The sequence below is a fragment of the Notamacropus eugenii genome, chromosome 1 (genome assembly GCF_028372415.1).
Source record: "Notamacropus eugenii isolate mMacEug1 chromosome 1, mMacEug1.pri_v2, whole genome shotgun sequence".
Taxonomy (NCBI): Eukaryota; Metazoa; Chordata; class Mammalia; order Diprotodontia; family Macropodidae; genus Notamacropus; species Notamacropus eugenii.
In genome coordinates, this window is record NC_092872.1 from 89216198 (window position 1) to 89233497 (window position 17300).

General features: G+C 37.3%; 1 protein-coding gene across 2 annotated transcripts in view; it reads right to left on the reverse strand.

Annotated features, from left to right (window-relative positions):
- Positions 1-17300, reverse strand: part of GRIN2A (glutamate ionotropic receptor NMDA type subunit 2A) — a 506391-nt gene that overhangs the window by 16576 nt on the left and 472515 nt on the right. For both annotated transcript variants that reach the window (XM_072608879.1, XM_072608870.1), the window contains exon 13: positions 4852-5090. In XM_072608879.1, coding sequence (XP_072464980.1) covers positions 4852-5090 — 239 coding nt within the window. The remainder of the gene's footprint in view (positions 1-4851; positions 5091-17300) is intronic.

Sequence of the window (17300 nt, forward strand, 5' to 3'; positions counted from 1 at the left end):
TGAAGCAGCAAAACTCCAAAATGGCGTGCCTCTTTGACCAGCTCTCCCCATCTCCATGGACCAGGCATTTCTGTCTTACTTTTTCTTTATTATGTGTACTGTTTGGAGCTATTGTGGATCCTCTGAAGTCCAGCCTATATGTCCATAGACTCTATTAATTCTATACATGTGGGTAGAACAAAAGACCCTGATCCTTACAAATGACCTTATCAAACATATTTTTCCAACCAAGGCCTTTTTTAATCTCTTATTTTGCTCTTTCTCATTTCATATAGACCAGACAATTTGGGGGATATGCTATTGTTTTTGTGATATACGGCATAGTAGCATTATTTTGAGTAACCAAAGGTTGCTCCTTCACCAAAACATACAAGATGCTGATTGATTGTATTTTAAATCAGCATTTGGTTTTTGTTCTAGTTCTCTCTCCTTATGCAGTGACAAAAAAAGAAGTCACACAGAAGGCTGACACAATGGCTGTTCTGAGATGGGGACTATGATATATGGCTTGGGGGACATATTTCAATTTAGAGACATTTAATCAGAATGTCTATGGTGCCTAAGAGCTACCATGTAGAATTACACAAATCTATTCTCTCAGAATGACAATGAAAGCCTATCTGCTACAAGTTCAACATGAATAATGTAGAAAGGAAGGGAAAAGTAGAAATAGTGGTTTATTGTGGGCCTCATCAAAGCACAGATATTTGTACGGGCAAGGGAAAACAGCATCCACTGGAGATGAATAACAGGGTGTCTGAGAAGCAGTACCCACTCTGGGAAAAGAGTGAATCCCTGATCAATGAAAAAAAAAAAAGGAAACGAAAGGGGACTAAGAGTAGCAGACCTCAAACTATTCTGTAAAACTGTAATCATCAAATGCATCTGGTACTGGGTAAGAAATAGAGAGGTTGATCAGTGGAAAAGATTAAATACATAATATACAGACGCAAACAAACACAGCAACCTAGTATTTGATAAACCCAAAGACCTCAACCTTTGGGGCATTTATGGTTTGACAAAAGCTGTTGGAAAAATTAGAAAATAGCCCAGCAGAAACTACGCATAGACCACACTATGTATCAAGATAAGTTCAAAATGGGTACGTTATTTAGACATAAAGTGGTATCCTAAGCATGTTAATGGAGTGTGAAAGAAATTATTTGTCAGATCTATGGATAGGGGATGAGTTCATAACCAAAAAGAAACAATTTTAATTAAATAAAATTTAAAAGTTTTACACAAAAAACCCAAAGCTGCCAAAATTAAAGGAAAAGCAGGAAGCTAGGGGAAAAAAAATCTTTGCTTTAAGTCTTTCTGGTAAAGGTATCATTTCTAAAATACATAAGGAACTGAGTAAAATTTACAAGACTAAGAGCCCTTCTCCAATTGATAAATGACCAAGAAATATGAAGAAATCTAAGCTATCAACATTGGAAAAAATCTCGAAAATACTAAAATTAAAGAAATATAAATTAATACAACTCTGAGGTACAATTCATACCCATTAGGAAAATGACAAATGTTGGTGGGAATGTGGGAAAATCAGTACACATAGGCACCATTGGTAGATCTGCGAACTAATTCAACCATTCTGGAAAGCAATTTTTCCAAAAAGTTGTCAAGTTGTGCATATCCTTTGATCCAGATACTAGAGCTATACTGCAAAGAGATCAAAGAAATAGGTAAAGAAGCTCTATGTACAAAAATATTTGTAGCAGCTCTTTCTATGTCCAAAACAAAGGGGAACTGAAGAGACGCCCTTGAAATGAGGAATGCTGAGCAAGCTTTGTTACATAAATGTTAACAAGTACTATAATGCTATAAGAAATTATGAAGAGGGTAGCCTCAGAGAAATCTGGGAAGACATGTATGAGCTGACACAAAGTGAAGTGAGCAGAACCAGGAGGACAATTTATAGAATAATAGCAATATTGTAAAGATAATCAACTTTGAAAGACTTAGTAAACTCTGTACAACACAATGACCCACCATAATTCCAATGGACTTATAATGAAACATGCAGTTATTCAGCTCCAGAAAGAGAAACGGACTCTGAGTACAGATTAAAAGCCTGCCTCTCTCTCTCTCTCTCTCTCTCTCTCTCTCTCTCTCTCTCTCTCTCTCTCTCTCTCTCTCTCTCTCTCTCTCTTTCTCCATGTATAACATATCACATTGTTTAAGGGAGGATGAGGGAGGAAGGGAAAGAATTTCAAACTCAATTTTTAAAAAAAGAATGTTAAAAATTGTTTTTATGTTTAATTAGGGAAAATATATTTTTTTAAAAAAATGAAAATTCTTTGCCATAGTGGACGGTTTTCTTGGTTTGGGAAAGGAATACAGTGTGAAAAGCAGATGATGTGAAAGCAATAACCATCCATAAAAATCTATCCAAAAAAATTATTGCTAAAGATTTCTTTAAATCCTGAGGTTAAGGTTGTGGTTGTGGTTGTGTTTAAGTGCATTGTGTGTTACACATATGCATATGTATACACATATTTTTGACACATGAGAGTGTATTTGGGGGGTACGTAATGTATAGATGCATATACACCAAATTATTGGTCACTGAATTGAATTAAATTGAACTGTATCTGCATATAGTTGAATGTCCCTGTGACTGCAGATTCTGTCAACAAAAGCATCTGATAACCTCACAATGGGTTGGCAACCTCTACATTAGAAGACTGGCAACTCTTGACTAGTAGGGGGTGAGGATCTTTGCTGGTGTGCATAGAGTTGTTCTCAGATTTCAAAGGGCTGTGCAATTCATCTGCAGATAAAAATCAAACTTTGGAGTGCTGTGTCTTTTCCAAATTTAATCAATAATAAAGCATGATTATATTGATATTTTATTATACTATATTATAATATAATCTGTAATATTATATTATGTCAATAATAGAGCATTCTTTCTGAAGAAAGAAAGATTTCTGAGAGCAGGTCAACTTTGAAAGTGGTTGACTCACTACTATTGTGTTGTTACACAGACATTCTCAAACATTTTCCTACTGGTTTTAAAAAGTGAAGAAACAGGAAAATTCTATTAAATAGAACATTTGCTCTCTTTTACAAGTCATCCTCCTCTTAGAAAAAATAGCCATTGTCCATGGGAAGTTAAGGTCAAGAGATTGTTTGAGGATGACTTCCCCTATCCATCTGATCAATAAGTTAGCAAGGGAATTGACATCTCCTCATGGCTTCTACTATGAGAGATAAGATATGGGCTATAGAGAGTGATTCCTGAAAAAGTATTATGGGACAAAGTACAGGTGAGAATTCATGTATACTTGGAAAACTTCAAGGAAATGAAAAGACTAGGCAGGACTATGATAAATTGTGGGGAGAGGAGGGAGAAGATTTCATTTGCTTCTCCTAATGATTACTTATCAACTTGGTCTCCTTAAAGACTTCTCTGTCCTATTAGATACCGGAAATGTATTACCAAAAACAAACAAGATCAATGAGAAAATGTGGCTAGGTGCATTTACTTATGATAATTCCTCTCTCATTTAGCTATGAAAACCACTTAGTAATTGGTTGAGAGAATTATCTTAAATTTGGCATAGTACCTAACTATATGCACACACGGTATTATTTTAAAGCAACATTTGTATTTAGATGGCATCAAACTAATTAGGAATTATGTATTTGCATAGTACCCAGCTTTAGAGTATAATAATGTGGAGGGAAAGAATCCTTTTCTGGAAAGCTTGAGAGGATGATGATGTTTATTTATCCTTGGAATCTCTTGCATTCTTAAAAATTCTTTTAAAAAAATATGTGCTTAAAAAACACCAATTTTCTTTTAAGAAGCCAATTTGGCATACTCAATAAGTATCTCTTTAGATGGAAAGTAATGCTCTTACCAAGTTTTCCTCTTTGTTCTGCATTCTTGCCTGCTCTCGAGATGTCTAGACCACACAACTGCTTAGGATAACGTGTGTGTGTGTGTGTGTGTGTGTGTGTGTGTGTGTGTGTAGGTGAGAAAAGAGAGAGAACAACATGCATGTGTACTGTCTTATATGGCATGAATTCACAAAGCAGTGTAGAGGCGACATGTTATAATGGGGAAAACATTTATCATAAAGTTAGAAAACTTGGATTTGAGTCCTAGTTTTATCATTAAGTGTGTGCCCTTGGGTGAAAGTCACTTGACCTGTAACTAGTCCTCATCTACAAAACTGGAATGATCCATTCACCAACTGTTTCATAGGATTGTTGTATAAATAAAAAGAAATAACATACAATGTGTCCCAAAAGTCTTAGAATATTTATCATGCTTTAATACCTTAAAACAGCATTACAACTCTATATGTGAAAGTGTCTTCTAATCATATATACCTCAAGTATCTATGATTTTGTCAGAGGGTGGCATTTACTTTACCAATAAAGACAGCAGATAGCAACTGCTCTATAAATTAGTAGATGGGTTTCAGAGTTGTTGCACCTATGACCCACATAGTGATGAGCCTCTCAGCACACTTACCTGATCCCCAGATGACAAATACATATGGCTAATCTTGGGGTCATTACTTGAATGCTTTCCACTTTTATAGGTCCAACCAGAACTTGTGCTCTTCTGATCTAGTCTCTGAGAACCTGGGGTTATCTCTCTGCTACTATATAAATGTTAGTACTTTTAGCATTTATGTAAAAAATTATGATCTATAAATATCTCCAGAATGACAAAACATCAGAGTAAGACTGGTATAAAGGGCGGGAGTGGGGGCAGGCAGAGATAGGCAGTGTGGAATATAAATACTGTTCGGATGGAGGAAAGTGATGGTTAAGTCTTCCTTAGTTTTGGTTTATCTGTTATAAAAGGAAGTGAACTGAAATTTTACTGACCCTGCTGATGGAGAACAATAGTCCTGGCCTGTCTGTGCATACTCCAGTGAAGCAGAACCTGAGTTTCCAGTAAAACAAATGTTCCCAGACAAAAGTGATAAGGCTGAGCGCCATGGCAGCAGCAAGCATGTAGAACACGCCTGCCATGTTGTCGATGTCCAGCTGGCTGCTCATCACTTCATTCTTCTCATTGTGGCAGATTCCTGTCAACCAGAGTGTCTCCAGCTCCTCCATCTCTCCTAAAGGGACCAACATAATGTTTAGTGAGAACGAGAAGAAATTTCTTTTCATCTCTTCTCTTCTTCCCTAACACATACCTAGCATAATACCAAGTGGCAGGTTGACTTCATTTAAAAGGACTGTCATTCAATTCATTTTTTAAAAAAGTTTATAAAGCACCCACTATATGCCAAGCACTGTGCTATGTGCTAGAGATATAAATACAAAAATATTAGGCAATCACTGTTCCTGAAGCTCTTGTACTGTGGTGTATGTATTCCATTTTTCTGTAAACTCTGCACTTAAAAACATGAACTCAAAAGGAAAACATCTCAATTTCCTCCAAAATGTCTCATCCCCAAATTAATCTTCCCTACCTCAAGGGGAAATTCAAGACACTGGTAATGATCTAGAATCATCTAGAATGATGTTGTGTTGTAGAAAGCACTGAGTGATTAAATAAAACAGAGGCAAGACTTCCTCCAGGTTTTTCTAACTTCAAGACTGGTTGTCTATCCATATGGTGTGCTGCTTCTTACTGCTTCACATACAGGACCTGAATAAAGGATTTTTCTTTTGTCTGTTTTTAAGTCGAATTACAATTTGAGAACAATTTCTTCATTTAAAAATCTTCAACAGCAAAGGAGATTGGTAGTTTAGATGTAGTAAGGACTAGAGTGAATTTAAGTAGAGAATTATTCTAATGCCTATTTCAATTTTGCCATCAATGCAATTTTCTCCTGACCTCCCCAGCCTCCAGTAACACAAGATTCCCCTTAAGTCATTTGTCTGTTTGACTTTGCACACATACAGAGGCGATTGTCTATGGGGACCCTGTGTTGTTGTTTCATTAGCCACAACACCTAACAGATTTCTGCAGTCTGCCACCCTCCACGTGCCTTGCTGTGTATGTTTTTTGCTTCCTCGCCTTGTAACAACACCAGCTGCCATCCTTTAAAAATATCATGTGCTGCTCATTTTCCCCCTTTACAATGCTGTAAGGACAAGGGAATGTTCTTCTGGCAAATCTTCCATAGTTAGAGAAGTCCTCAATGTTCTTTCTTTTGTTTGAGTAGATTCTGAGTGTGTGTGTGTGTGAGTGCGCGCGCACTCGCATTTGTATGTATGGCTTGTGTATATATGTATCTCATATATAGTCAGAAACAAGAACCCAGGTCTTCCTTTTGCCAATATTAGACTTTTATCCATTATATCCTACTGACTGTGACATAAAACTTAGTATATGGTTAACACATGTTTATTAAATTTAATTGAATCACTGATACTGGATTTAGGAGAGTCCAGGAAGCAAACTGCATACTTACCACCCAGGTCTAGTTCCGAGAGTCTTTCCTTTGACTCAAGGAATATGGACCTAGCTGCATGACTTATCACCAGTTTCCTAACTTCCCTAGATTTCAGTTTCCTTATCCATAAAATGGGTTAATAATCTCTGACATGCCATCAGTTCTATTCTTAGGAATATACGATATCCAGGTCTTAAAATAGCCTACATTTGATTGAACAAAGAAATATCACTGGAAGAAGTATTTACTTTGCCCTTTTTCCAAGGAAGTATTGGTCTTTTTATGTAGCCAATATGACAACCCATTAAAACAGCCAAGATTGTAGATCTTCCATAGCTCTTATTATCATGTAATTCATCTGGTAATGTAATGTACTGCTTTGTGACATCACTTCTACTTCAATCTAGAACTGGTATTCAAATTTTGATGATTAGTGATCTTTCCCCTTTTATGCACTCTTTCCAACTAGATGGTAAACTCGTAGAGGGAAGGGACTGAGTTCTATATATCTTTGGATGCACTCCCCAAAAGAATATTGTATACAATAAATAGATAGATAGGTAGATAGATAGGTAGATAGATAGATAGATAGATAGATAGATAGATAGATAGATAGATAGATGTTGATTTGACTTCTTTTTCAACCCATTAAAAAAGCAGTAAAATTGGCAGATAGAGAGTCAGCTTCTGAGTCAAGAAGACCTGGGTTTGATTCCTACTTCTAATACATAGAAAAAGTCACTTTAGCTTTCAGTACTCTGGGGTTAGAGGTATTGAGACCCACAACACCCCTATGGGATCTGAATTGGATTAAAATGTCACTAGGAAACATTTAAAATAAATAAAAATATAATACCAGATAGTTTGTGTGAATTTGTGCTTTTCTAAGTCAATATGTTCCCCTTTGGGATCTGCCTCTATTTAAGTTTAACACCATTACTCTAGGTAACTCTCAGAGACTATATATTTCAGAGAAGAGATAGACCTGCATTAGTAAAGAGAGTCTCCACATCTGTAGTTCTTCATCCCAATGTAACCACATGACAACTCCCTATCCGTCCAGCCATTACAAGGTTTTAAATTGAAAAGGAACGCAAGATTTTCAGTTCTAGAGTGTTTCTACTCTCCATCCTAATATACAGCAAGGAGAAGAAGAAAAAGGATTTTTATGAGATTGAGCACAGGACAAAGAAGTTTAGGTATTTTGCATGAGTGAGAATCAGGTATCTTTCCAAAAACACAGCCGATCTGAAACTTGGCCTACAGACAGTCTTCTGATTTGTCAGAGGAAAAAACTTTGGAGGAAGCTCTCTGCCCCACAGCACACTCATATTCTCTTAGAAAGACATAAACTAAATAGTGTCTTGTAGGCAGAGGAAAGATAGGCTGGTCTGTGCCTGGGGCATGTTCCTGCCTCCTAGCTGGCATGCCACCAAACAGCTGGATAGTTTTCTTCTTCTAGAATGTGTTTAATCATGGCCTCTGCCTCGCTCTCAGACTAAAAGGAATGGACAGAATACCCTCAGAAATTACCTAATCTCAGGTTGAAATTGGCAGGCACTCTACCCTTTTTTCATTTTAGAGTAGGGAAAGGGTACTCGTGAAGAAGAAATGGTTTGAAAAGAAAGGAGATACCTTTTAGTTGTACTTGAAACAAAATTTCCTCAATTTCCAAATGAAATTACCATTGAAATGGCTTACTGAGGAAGATTTTATTCAGCAAACAGACCACCATTACTCAATGTGGTGCTTCTGTGAGTTCAAGGATAGCGTTGGGATGGGGAGGAGGGTCCTACCAGGAGATAGAATGGGGAGGCAGTATAGTATATTGAGAAGAACTCTGAACACAGAGTCATGGCACCTGAGTTCAAATCCTACTTATTGCCTGTGTAACTTTGAGCAAATCACTTAACCTCTTCAGGTCTCAGTTTTCTCAGCTTTCAAATGAAGAGGTTGGACTAAGGTCCCTTTCAACACTAGTTCTATGAACCCATCATCTAATGAATGAATTATACATTAATGACAGAGGCAGGACTCAATCCTGGTTTCTGGGCTTCCAGTCCTTCCAATATAATGGATGCAGTCATTCCAGGTCCCTTCTAACTCTATTAAGATAATATGCTTATCCTACCCAAATGGAAGTGGTGAGAAATTTCCTTGATATCTGAAATATGAAAAACCAGTTCATGATCTTTCTTTAGATTTTTTTATCAATATTTTCTAAAGGGTGAAAGGAACTCTCCCATTTTTCAAATTGTATTTAGTTCTAGCATGTATAGTATGCCAGAGAGTTAAGGGGATTACTTCTGGAAAGAATTTTTATGTCATTCAATGCAACTGGCCCTTAGACTTTCATAGCGTTTCTCCCCCTAGGCATTTCTTGAAAAATCCGTTATGAATCTGCACCCCTTAGGCCTCTTTAAAAGAGATCTCTATGACATACACGCTGAAGGAAATCTACACACACACACACACACACACACACACACACACACATACACACTCCCCTATATATATTTTGTTCCACCAATACAGATCACAGCCTGTCTATGACTTAGTAAATAGGTAGCCTTGGTGAGCTCTTACAGATGAAAAATTCATGTCCAAGGTCAATGTGGTAATGAGTGAGGACTCTTGAAAGGATGATATTGGAAAAGACAGAATCAATGGACTGAGAAGTAAAATCTGACATCTACCTCTGTTTCATATTTGGGAAAACAAAAACTTAGGCTCTCTGAGAATTCTGTTTAAAAATACATATATTTGTGAATTGTAATGTAGTAAGCAAATGGCAGACATTTGCATTCTCTAGCTATCAATTTGGTGTGCTGATGCTTAGACATGATAATAACAATGGTAATAGTAACAATAATAAATATATGCATGAATATCATTATTTAGTTACAAAAAATAGCTGTTTATCTACCTTGCAATAGTCTATAAAACATTAAGAACAAATGGATAGTAGTAAAATAGCAACTTGTCTTAGGATCATTTCTACCTGAATTTATTGAAAAAAGTGAGAGATATGAATAAGGTTAATGATTATGGTAATGGTGAAAACTCAGACTTAAGGCTTACAAAGTGCATTGCATACATTCATATTTCATACAATAATCATTGGAAATAGTGCTATTATTATTTCTATTTTACAGTTTAAGAAACTGAGGCATAAACAGATTAAATGGTTCCCCAGGATTACACAACTCATAGGTAATAGGTTGAGAGAGCCAAAGGTCTAGAATTCAAAGGGATGCAGAAGTCACATAGTTCAATTCTTTCATTGTTGCAGATGAGAAAACTGAAACCAAGAGAGTTTAAGTGACTTACCCAAACCACATAGTAAACATTAGAGTATCTGAAGTCAGACTTCAAATGAGGTCTTCTTGACTCCAAACCTAGTATTTTAATTACTACACCACATTTTCTCTTATGCTGTATGCACTCAGGATGGGTGAAAGTCACATTAAGTAGAACATGAGAGATTGAACTCATAGAAAGCAGAAGCCAATTTGCAGGTGGGGGTAGGGAAGACAGGAACTTGGAGATCATTTCAGACCAAGAAGGACACATACTAAAGGTTATTGGAGAAAGAAGATATGGAAAGGTAGAAAGTATTCTTTTTAAGAGTGTTAAGCCTATTGCTTGGATGCATAAAATCAGGCTGGTGAATTCAGAAGTATGCATACCTTGGGAAAACTATGGGTGTCATGGTTACTATTTGTCCATACCATGCTAAGTTATATTTTACCTATTCAGGGAAAACGTGGGGCATGATCAGATATATAGTCTAGATCTTAGGAAAACAAATTTCAAAAAGTCCAAAGAAAAGCTAGGATGATCTCAGGATTGGATCATAGATTCTAAAAGGGAAGATGATTAGGGAGGTAAGAGTCTTTCAGAAACGAAATTCTAACAATACAATCACAGATGATGTGACTAAGGAAAAAAAAGAGGAAGTTGTCTAGGAAGACCAGTATCATTTCTTGACATATGGTCCTTTGTTGAGTTCAGATTGAAAATGAACATTGTAAAACATAGAATCAGGGATAGATAACCAAGGAGGCAAATAAAAAACAAGGAATGCAAGGAACAAGAAGGCTTTGAAGTCAATATTTAGAGCAACCTGCAGTTTAGTAGCAAAATTCCTGGGAAACAAGCATTGTGGGCTAAGAATTGTTGTAACCCAGAAGTCTAGTGTGGTTTAGGTCCAGTGGAGATGAGTTAAGAAATCCAAACTTGGAGATAAGATTAGGAAACAGTGTGTTGCCATATGAGAGAGTGGTGTTAACCCAAATCTGTCTCAAGTTGAAGCTTTTGCATGCTTCCCAGTCAGGGATAATGCAAGTGAAAGGAGCTGGAGTCTACGTAGTTAGATAGGAGTTATTCTGGAAACAAAACAAAATATAAATTGAATATGAATTAGCAGTGTGATTTAGTAGTCTCTTAATAGCAAAGGAGATCTTGACCTGCATTAAGGGAGCCATGATTTCTAATAATAAAAAAGTAATCGACTCGCTATAGCTTGTATAGACTCCCTGGTTGGACAACATCTGAGAACTGTGCTCAGCTCCGGGTCTAATCGTTTGAAGACATGGCAAGAGAGTGAGGATCCAGAGAAGGGCAGCTAGGATGATGGAGAATCTTGAGTCCAGTGCAAGCTAGGTGGAGCAGTGAATAGAGTACTGGGCCTACTTTCAGAAAGATCTGAGTTCAAATCCAGCCTTAGATACTTACTAGCTGGATGACCCTGTGCAACTCACTTAATTGCTCTCTACCTTGGCTTTCTCATCTTTAAAATGGGGATAATAGCACTCTTTCAACTGTCAAGATTGTTATGAAATATAATAAGAATTTTAATAATAGCACATAGTAATAGAGTAAGAATTTTAATAAGGGCACATAGTAAGTACTATATAAATGTTAGGTATGATGATGATGATGGTGGTGGTAGTGATGTCAAATGTGTGTGTGTGTGTGTGTGTGTGTGTGTGTGTGATCGTCCTTCGTTTGGGTGATGCCAAAGGAGGACCAGGTGAAGGAAGTGGGCATGTTTGGTTTGGAAAACAGAAGACTTAGAGGGGAGATGATAGCTGTCTTTAAGCATCTGAAAGACTGTCATGTATAGGAGGAATTAGACTTGTTCCATTTGTCCCCAGAGGACAGAAACAGAGGTAACACTTGGAAGTTACCAAGAAGTAAATGTAGGTTTGGTATCAGGGGAAAAGAACCACTTTCTGACAATTATAGTTGCCCCAAAGTAGAATAGCAGCTCCAAGAAATTATTTGACTCCAGTCTTCAGGTAGATGTTGGATAACTACTTCTCTGGGATGTGATAATCGGGATTACTGGGAGATATGGGTTCGACTAAGGACCTTTTTGAAATCCCTTCCAACTCTGAAATCCTGGTATTCTATGAAACTGTGCTAGCTGATTTCTTTGGTGGTTTCTCCAGTTTAGAGAAATAAATTTTCATACTTGCATTGGTCTGTTTTCAGCGAAAATTATTTTTTAAATAAAAAAATAATAGAAAGGCTATACCCCAGGATAACCTCAGGTTTGGGAAAAATTTAAGTTCCTCAAAAAAAGACTAGATTAGGTATTTCTGAGATACTGAAATTTAATGAACAAAAGACATATTTGCTACTGTAATAATGATTACGGTGATAAGGAGAGAGTTAAAATATGCAACTTCCCTCTTAATTCCATCTTTTCTGAGAAGATGTAATCTTCATCTTCAGTTTGTAAAAAGTAGACCGAACCTGCTGATGAGCGAATTGAGGCTGAAGATGAATGAGGATATAGTCAAAGAGGAACAGGCAATTAATGAACTCTGATATCCTGGACTGAGAGAATAATAACTCAGGACTCTGAAAGCACTTAACAGATATGATCAGGGAGCCATTCTTAGTTACCTGATGTGGTGCAGTTGTAGTGGACAGAACAGTGAATTTGAAATCAGGAAGACCAGGGTTTATATCCCATCTCAGACACTTTCTAACCGGACTGCTGCGTGCCTCAGTTTTCTTATCTGTAAAATGCAACATTTGAGCTAAGTGGCCTCTAAGGTCCCTTCCACCTCCACTTTTTTTAATTCTGTGATCCTTCTGAATGACAAAAAGGAAGAGGTGACTTCCTCAAGTTTACATGGTTAGTAAGTTGCAGAATCAGAACTAGAATTCAGTGCTACCATTCATCCAGCATTCCCTATCGCCAAAAAAAGGAGTGGATCTGAACTGTTACCCTAAATTAACACCATCAACTAACTGAATGTACACTGGTCTCATGGAATGAATGACCTTGTAACCTCTGTGATAGCTGGAATCAATATGTCTGTTGCCCTCTATGGGCTTAAACTCTGCCCTAGGTTTATGAAAGGAAGAACCTTTTGAAATCCCTGAGAAAGAAGCATAGGAGTGGTTGTTTTTGTGTCTTTTTTTAATGGAAAAGGACTTAGAGAAAGTCTGTCCCTATGAATGTTTTTAACTATTCCAAAAGCTTTCCAGGAGAAACAAACAAAAGCATCGCTAATGATAATAACAACCTCAATGGAAATCTGTCTGGATAACACTTTTCAGTCTATGAAACATTGTTGCATTAATTATTTCATATGGTTCTTTGAGGATCTCTATGAGGCAGAATCCCAGAATTTCAGAGTCAGAAAGGGCCTCAGTTGCTATCCATGTTTCCAAAAGAATCCCCAATTCCATCCCACCAGACTTCACTTGGAAACCTCAAATAAGGGGCCACCTACTAATCCAGAGGAAGGCCTTTCTAGTTCTCCTTCTATTCATTGGGGCAGCTAGGTGGTGCAGTGGATAGAGAACCAGTGCAGGAGTCAGGAGGACCTGAGTTCAAATCTCATCTCAAACACTTGACACTCACTAGCTGTGTGACCTTGGGCAAGTCACTTAACCCCAGTTGCCTCATCCTGGGTCATCTCCAGTCATCCTGATGAATATCTGGTTACAAGATTCAGATGGCTCTCTGGAGGAGAAGTGAGGCTGGTGACCTGCACAGCCCTCCCTCACTCAAAGCAAAGTCAAGTGCAAGTCATGTCATTATTTCTCCAATGGCATGGTCTTCTTTGGCAACGAAGGACGAACATACACTTCTTGTTAGAAAGTATCTCTCCACCCTATACTAAAAGCCTAAATTTGTTTCTGCCCCTTCTACTTATTATTCCTTATTTATGCTACTATTATAAGCTATTGTGCTACTTGTAGTCAAATCAAACAATTCTAATGAAATCCCCACCAGCAGGCAGAGAACTAATCATATAACTTATTTTACAGGTGAAGAAAGTGAATCTCCAAAAAAAGGAAAGTGACTTACTCAAAGTCACACAGCTAATAAGATGATGAGACCAACAGCAGATTTAGGTTTCTGGTTACATATCCACTCTGCAGCATATTATACTGACAATAGATATTATCTATAATTGAAAAATGCCAAATGAATTTTATCATTTTTTTTTGCTATTGCTACTTCTATCACTGTTATTGCTTTGTTTTCATTTTTCTATAAACAATGAGTAGAGAGAGATTTATGGTTAAGCCATCCAGACACTTTCCCTCCCTTAATGAGCAATGGCATGGATATGGGATGGTTATCCAAGATTATGGAGATCCTTCATGGCCATGGATCAGAGAAAAATCAATCGTTTGATCATTGACTCAGTTGTATTGAAACAATCAAAATCAATTGAAAATCACCAAAGTATTGAATTTGCCTCATAGACTTCATGGCCATTATCTGACTGAACTACTAAATCCCAGACCCTGAGCCACCAAGACTGAAAGAAAAAGAATCCTGGGGATCCACGATTTTTGTAGGTCACTGAGACTCCATTGTGTATTTACTGAAGACGGATTTCTTTGGTAAACTACACAGGATTCTGGAATCAAACATAATACGACTGCTAATAATAATAATATCTGGCACTTGTATAGCACGTTCAAGTTTGTTAAGTACTTTCTATATTGTCTCATTTGAGCCTCATCACAACCCACTGAAGCAATGCTACTCTCATCCCCTTTTACAGTGAGCAAACTGAGGCAAATAGAGGTTTAGTGACTTGCTCAGAGTCATCCAGCTAATAAATGTCGGAGACAGGTTTTGAATGCAGGACTTCAACTCTGCACTCTATTCTCTGTGCCAACTAGGTGCCTCATATGTGAAACAGAATTGGAAAATAACTCCTTTTTTCAAAGCATGCTAGAATATTCTCTTTCCATGTAATACTAGGAGGCCAAATCACCAAAATAGAATGAAAACTTACCTAATCCCAAATTGATACCATCCACCGCCCACTACGTAATTTAGCCAAGGACACAGGGAACACTCAGAAAATGCATTTTATCTCCCCTTTCAAAATTATCTTTCTCCTCTCCAAAGGAGTTCTGAATAGGTTAAGATTTCAGAGCTCTTTGCCAGGAACTGGGTGTAATCCTATGCAGTACAAGGTCCACTGAGCATTGCTTATGTGTGGGAAATAAATGAGGTTACCTGCATGGACAACAGGATATGCTATAAAGATAATAATATGGTATTAAAAAACAGGGCTTGTTATCCTTTCTGACACTCAGTACTTGTATGAATTTTGACCTCCATATTTCTCATCTATTATTGTTAACAATAATAATTAGCATTTACAGAGTGCTTTAAAGTTTGTAAATAATTTTAAGTACATCTCATTTGATTCTCACAACAATCCTGTGAGGCAGGTGCTATTATTATCCCCATTTTACAGATGAGGAAACTGAAACTCAGAGAGGCTGAGTGATTTTTTTAAAGTGATACAGGAAACAAGCGGGAGATCTAGGATTTGAAACCAGGTCTTTTGACTCTAAATCCTTATAGACTGAAGCATAGATTCAAACATCTGGAGCTGTAAAGGACCTCAGAGGCCATGTAGTTAAACCCTCATTTTGCAGACAAAGAGACTAAACGGATAAATGACTTTCCTAAGCTCATGCAAGTAGTAAGGACCAGATATGCCATGCTTCATCTTTAATGGTCTTACTCATGTGAAAAGAATCCTGGTATAAGAACCCAGATTGCCATCCATCTATCATTCAACAGATAATTCCCTGGGAGCTGTAGGAGGTTAAGTGGCTTGTACGGGGCCAAACAGCTAGTAAGTTTCAGAGGGGCAGCTAGAAGGTGTAGTGGATAGAACTCTGGAAATCTGGCCTCAGACACTTATTAGCTGTGTGACCCTGGGGAAGTCACTTAACCTGCCTCAGTTTCTCATCTGTAAGAAAATGGCAAATCACTCTCTATCCTTCTCACAAAAACCTCAAAAGGGTCAAAATGAATCAGATATGACTGAACAACAAAGGTGAGAGACAATTTGAACTCAAGTTTTCCTGTATTAGGAAAATTCTTGCCTAAGGACAAGACATAAATACAAAATGATGTAGGAACTTATCCAATCCTGGTGGAGATAAGACAAAAACACAGGTAACAATAACATATAATATAAGATAATAATTAAGTATATCAGAGGTAGAAAGTGTTACAGGAGTTCAGAGAATGGAAGAAACATTTTAAGTTGAGTATTCAGGAAAAAAAATTCATGGAAGAAGCAGTTTGTGAGGTGGGTCTTGAGGTTAACAAGTGGAAAGGGGGTAGGGATGGAGATAATATATGACAATTGTAAAGTCCTATAGAAAGTGAGCTGCTATTAATTACTCTTAGTTCTGGAGAACTATTTTTAAATGGGTCAAGCTTTGTCAAGCATCAAACCAGCTGGTCCAGATTTTCATTTTGAGGATGGGGTTGGATACAGAGGACCATCTGGAGGTTAGAAAGAAAGCAAGAAACCTTACATTCTGTTATTAAGAATAATCCCTCGCCACAACATGCCTCTCAAGAAGTTTCTTGACTTTTGTAGATCTCAGTTGCCTCTTTAAGTAAAATAAAGTTTGTTCATTTAGAGCTTTGTGGAAAGGATGCCGTACAATGTACAAAGGCTTTTTTAGCTATAAGAGGAGGAGGGAAAGCTTGTGTGTGGTGGTACTGTGAAATGAAGGATTATCTGGCTTGTTTTTCTTTTAGGGGCTTTAATTCCAGGCCACACTTAGTGTATGTAACTATTTTACATCCATTTTTCCACCTCCTACTTTCCTCTTTTCACTCCTCCAAAATCTGAAGTGCCAAAATTGGGACAGGGGAATTGTGGGAGAAAAGATGGATCACAGGCACTTGAAAAGAAATTAGAGTTTATAATTTCTAACTTTTTATTTTATTGATAAAGATACTGAGATTCAGAAAAAAATAAGTGATTTGTTCAAGATCGTGCAGGATGATTGACTTAGATCTGGAAGAGAATTTAGATGTCATTAAGTCCAAACCCTCATTTTACAGAGGACAAGACTAAGGTCTGGCACAGGGAAGTGGTTTGCCCAAAGTCACATAAGCAGTGAGTGCCAGAGCTAGGTTTCAAAACTATGTCTTTCAACTCCAAATTCAAACTCTTTCCATAGTATTATGGAAAGTGTGAAAACTGATAAGAAGGTTAAGAAGGAGATCATTATGGCTCCATACCCATAGAGTGGAAAGGAGCATGTGCTTCCTTCTTATAGATGAAACAAACACAGGGAAGTAGATGAAGTGGTTCTGGACTAATGGTTTCCTCAATGAGGGGAAATCTTATTATGGAAACTCTCTCTACTGATGTGTATCATCAACCACTTTGTCCTATACTCTTAAAAGTTGTTCAGGGTCCTGAGACGGAATAAATAACTGACCCATAACTAGTGTGTATCAAGGGAAAGACTTGAACCTAGCTCTTTCTGATACAAAGTTAATCTATTCACTCTTCTCAGTTATGACAGTGAGAATGTTATTAGCAGTAGCCTTTCTTCAATAACAGTCAACAAGTTTTTATTAATCACCTATTATATGTCAGGTATTTG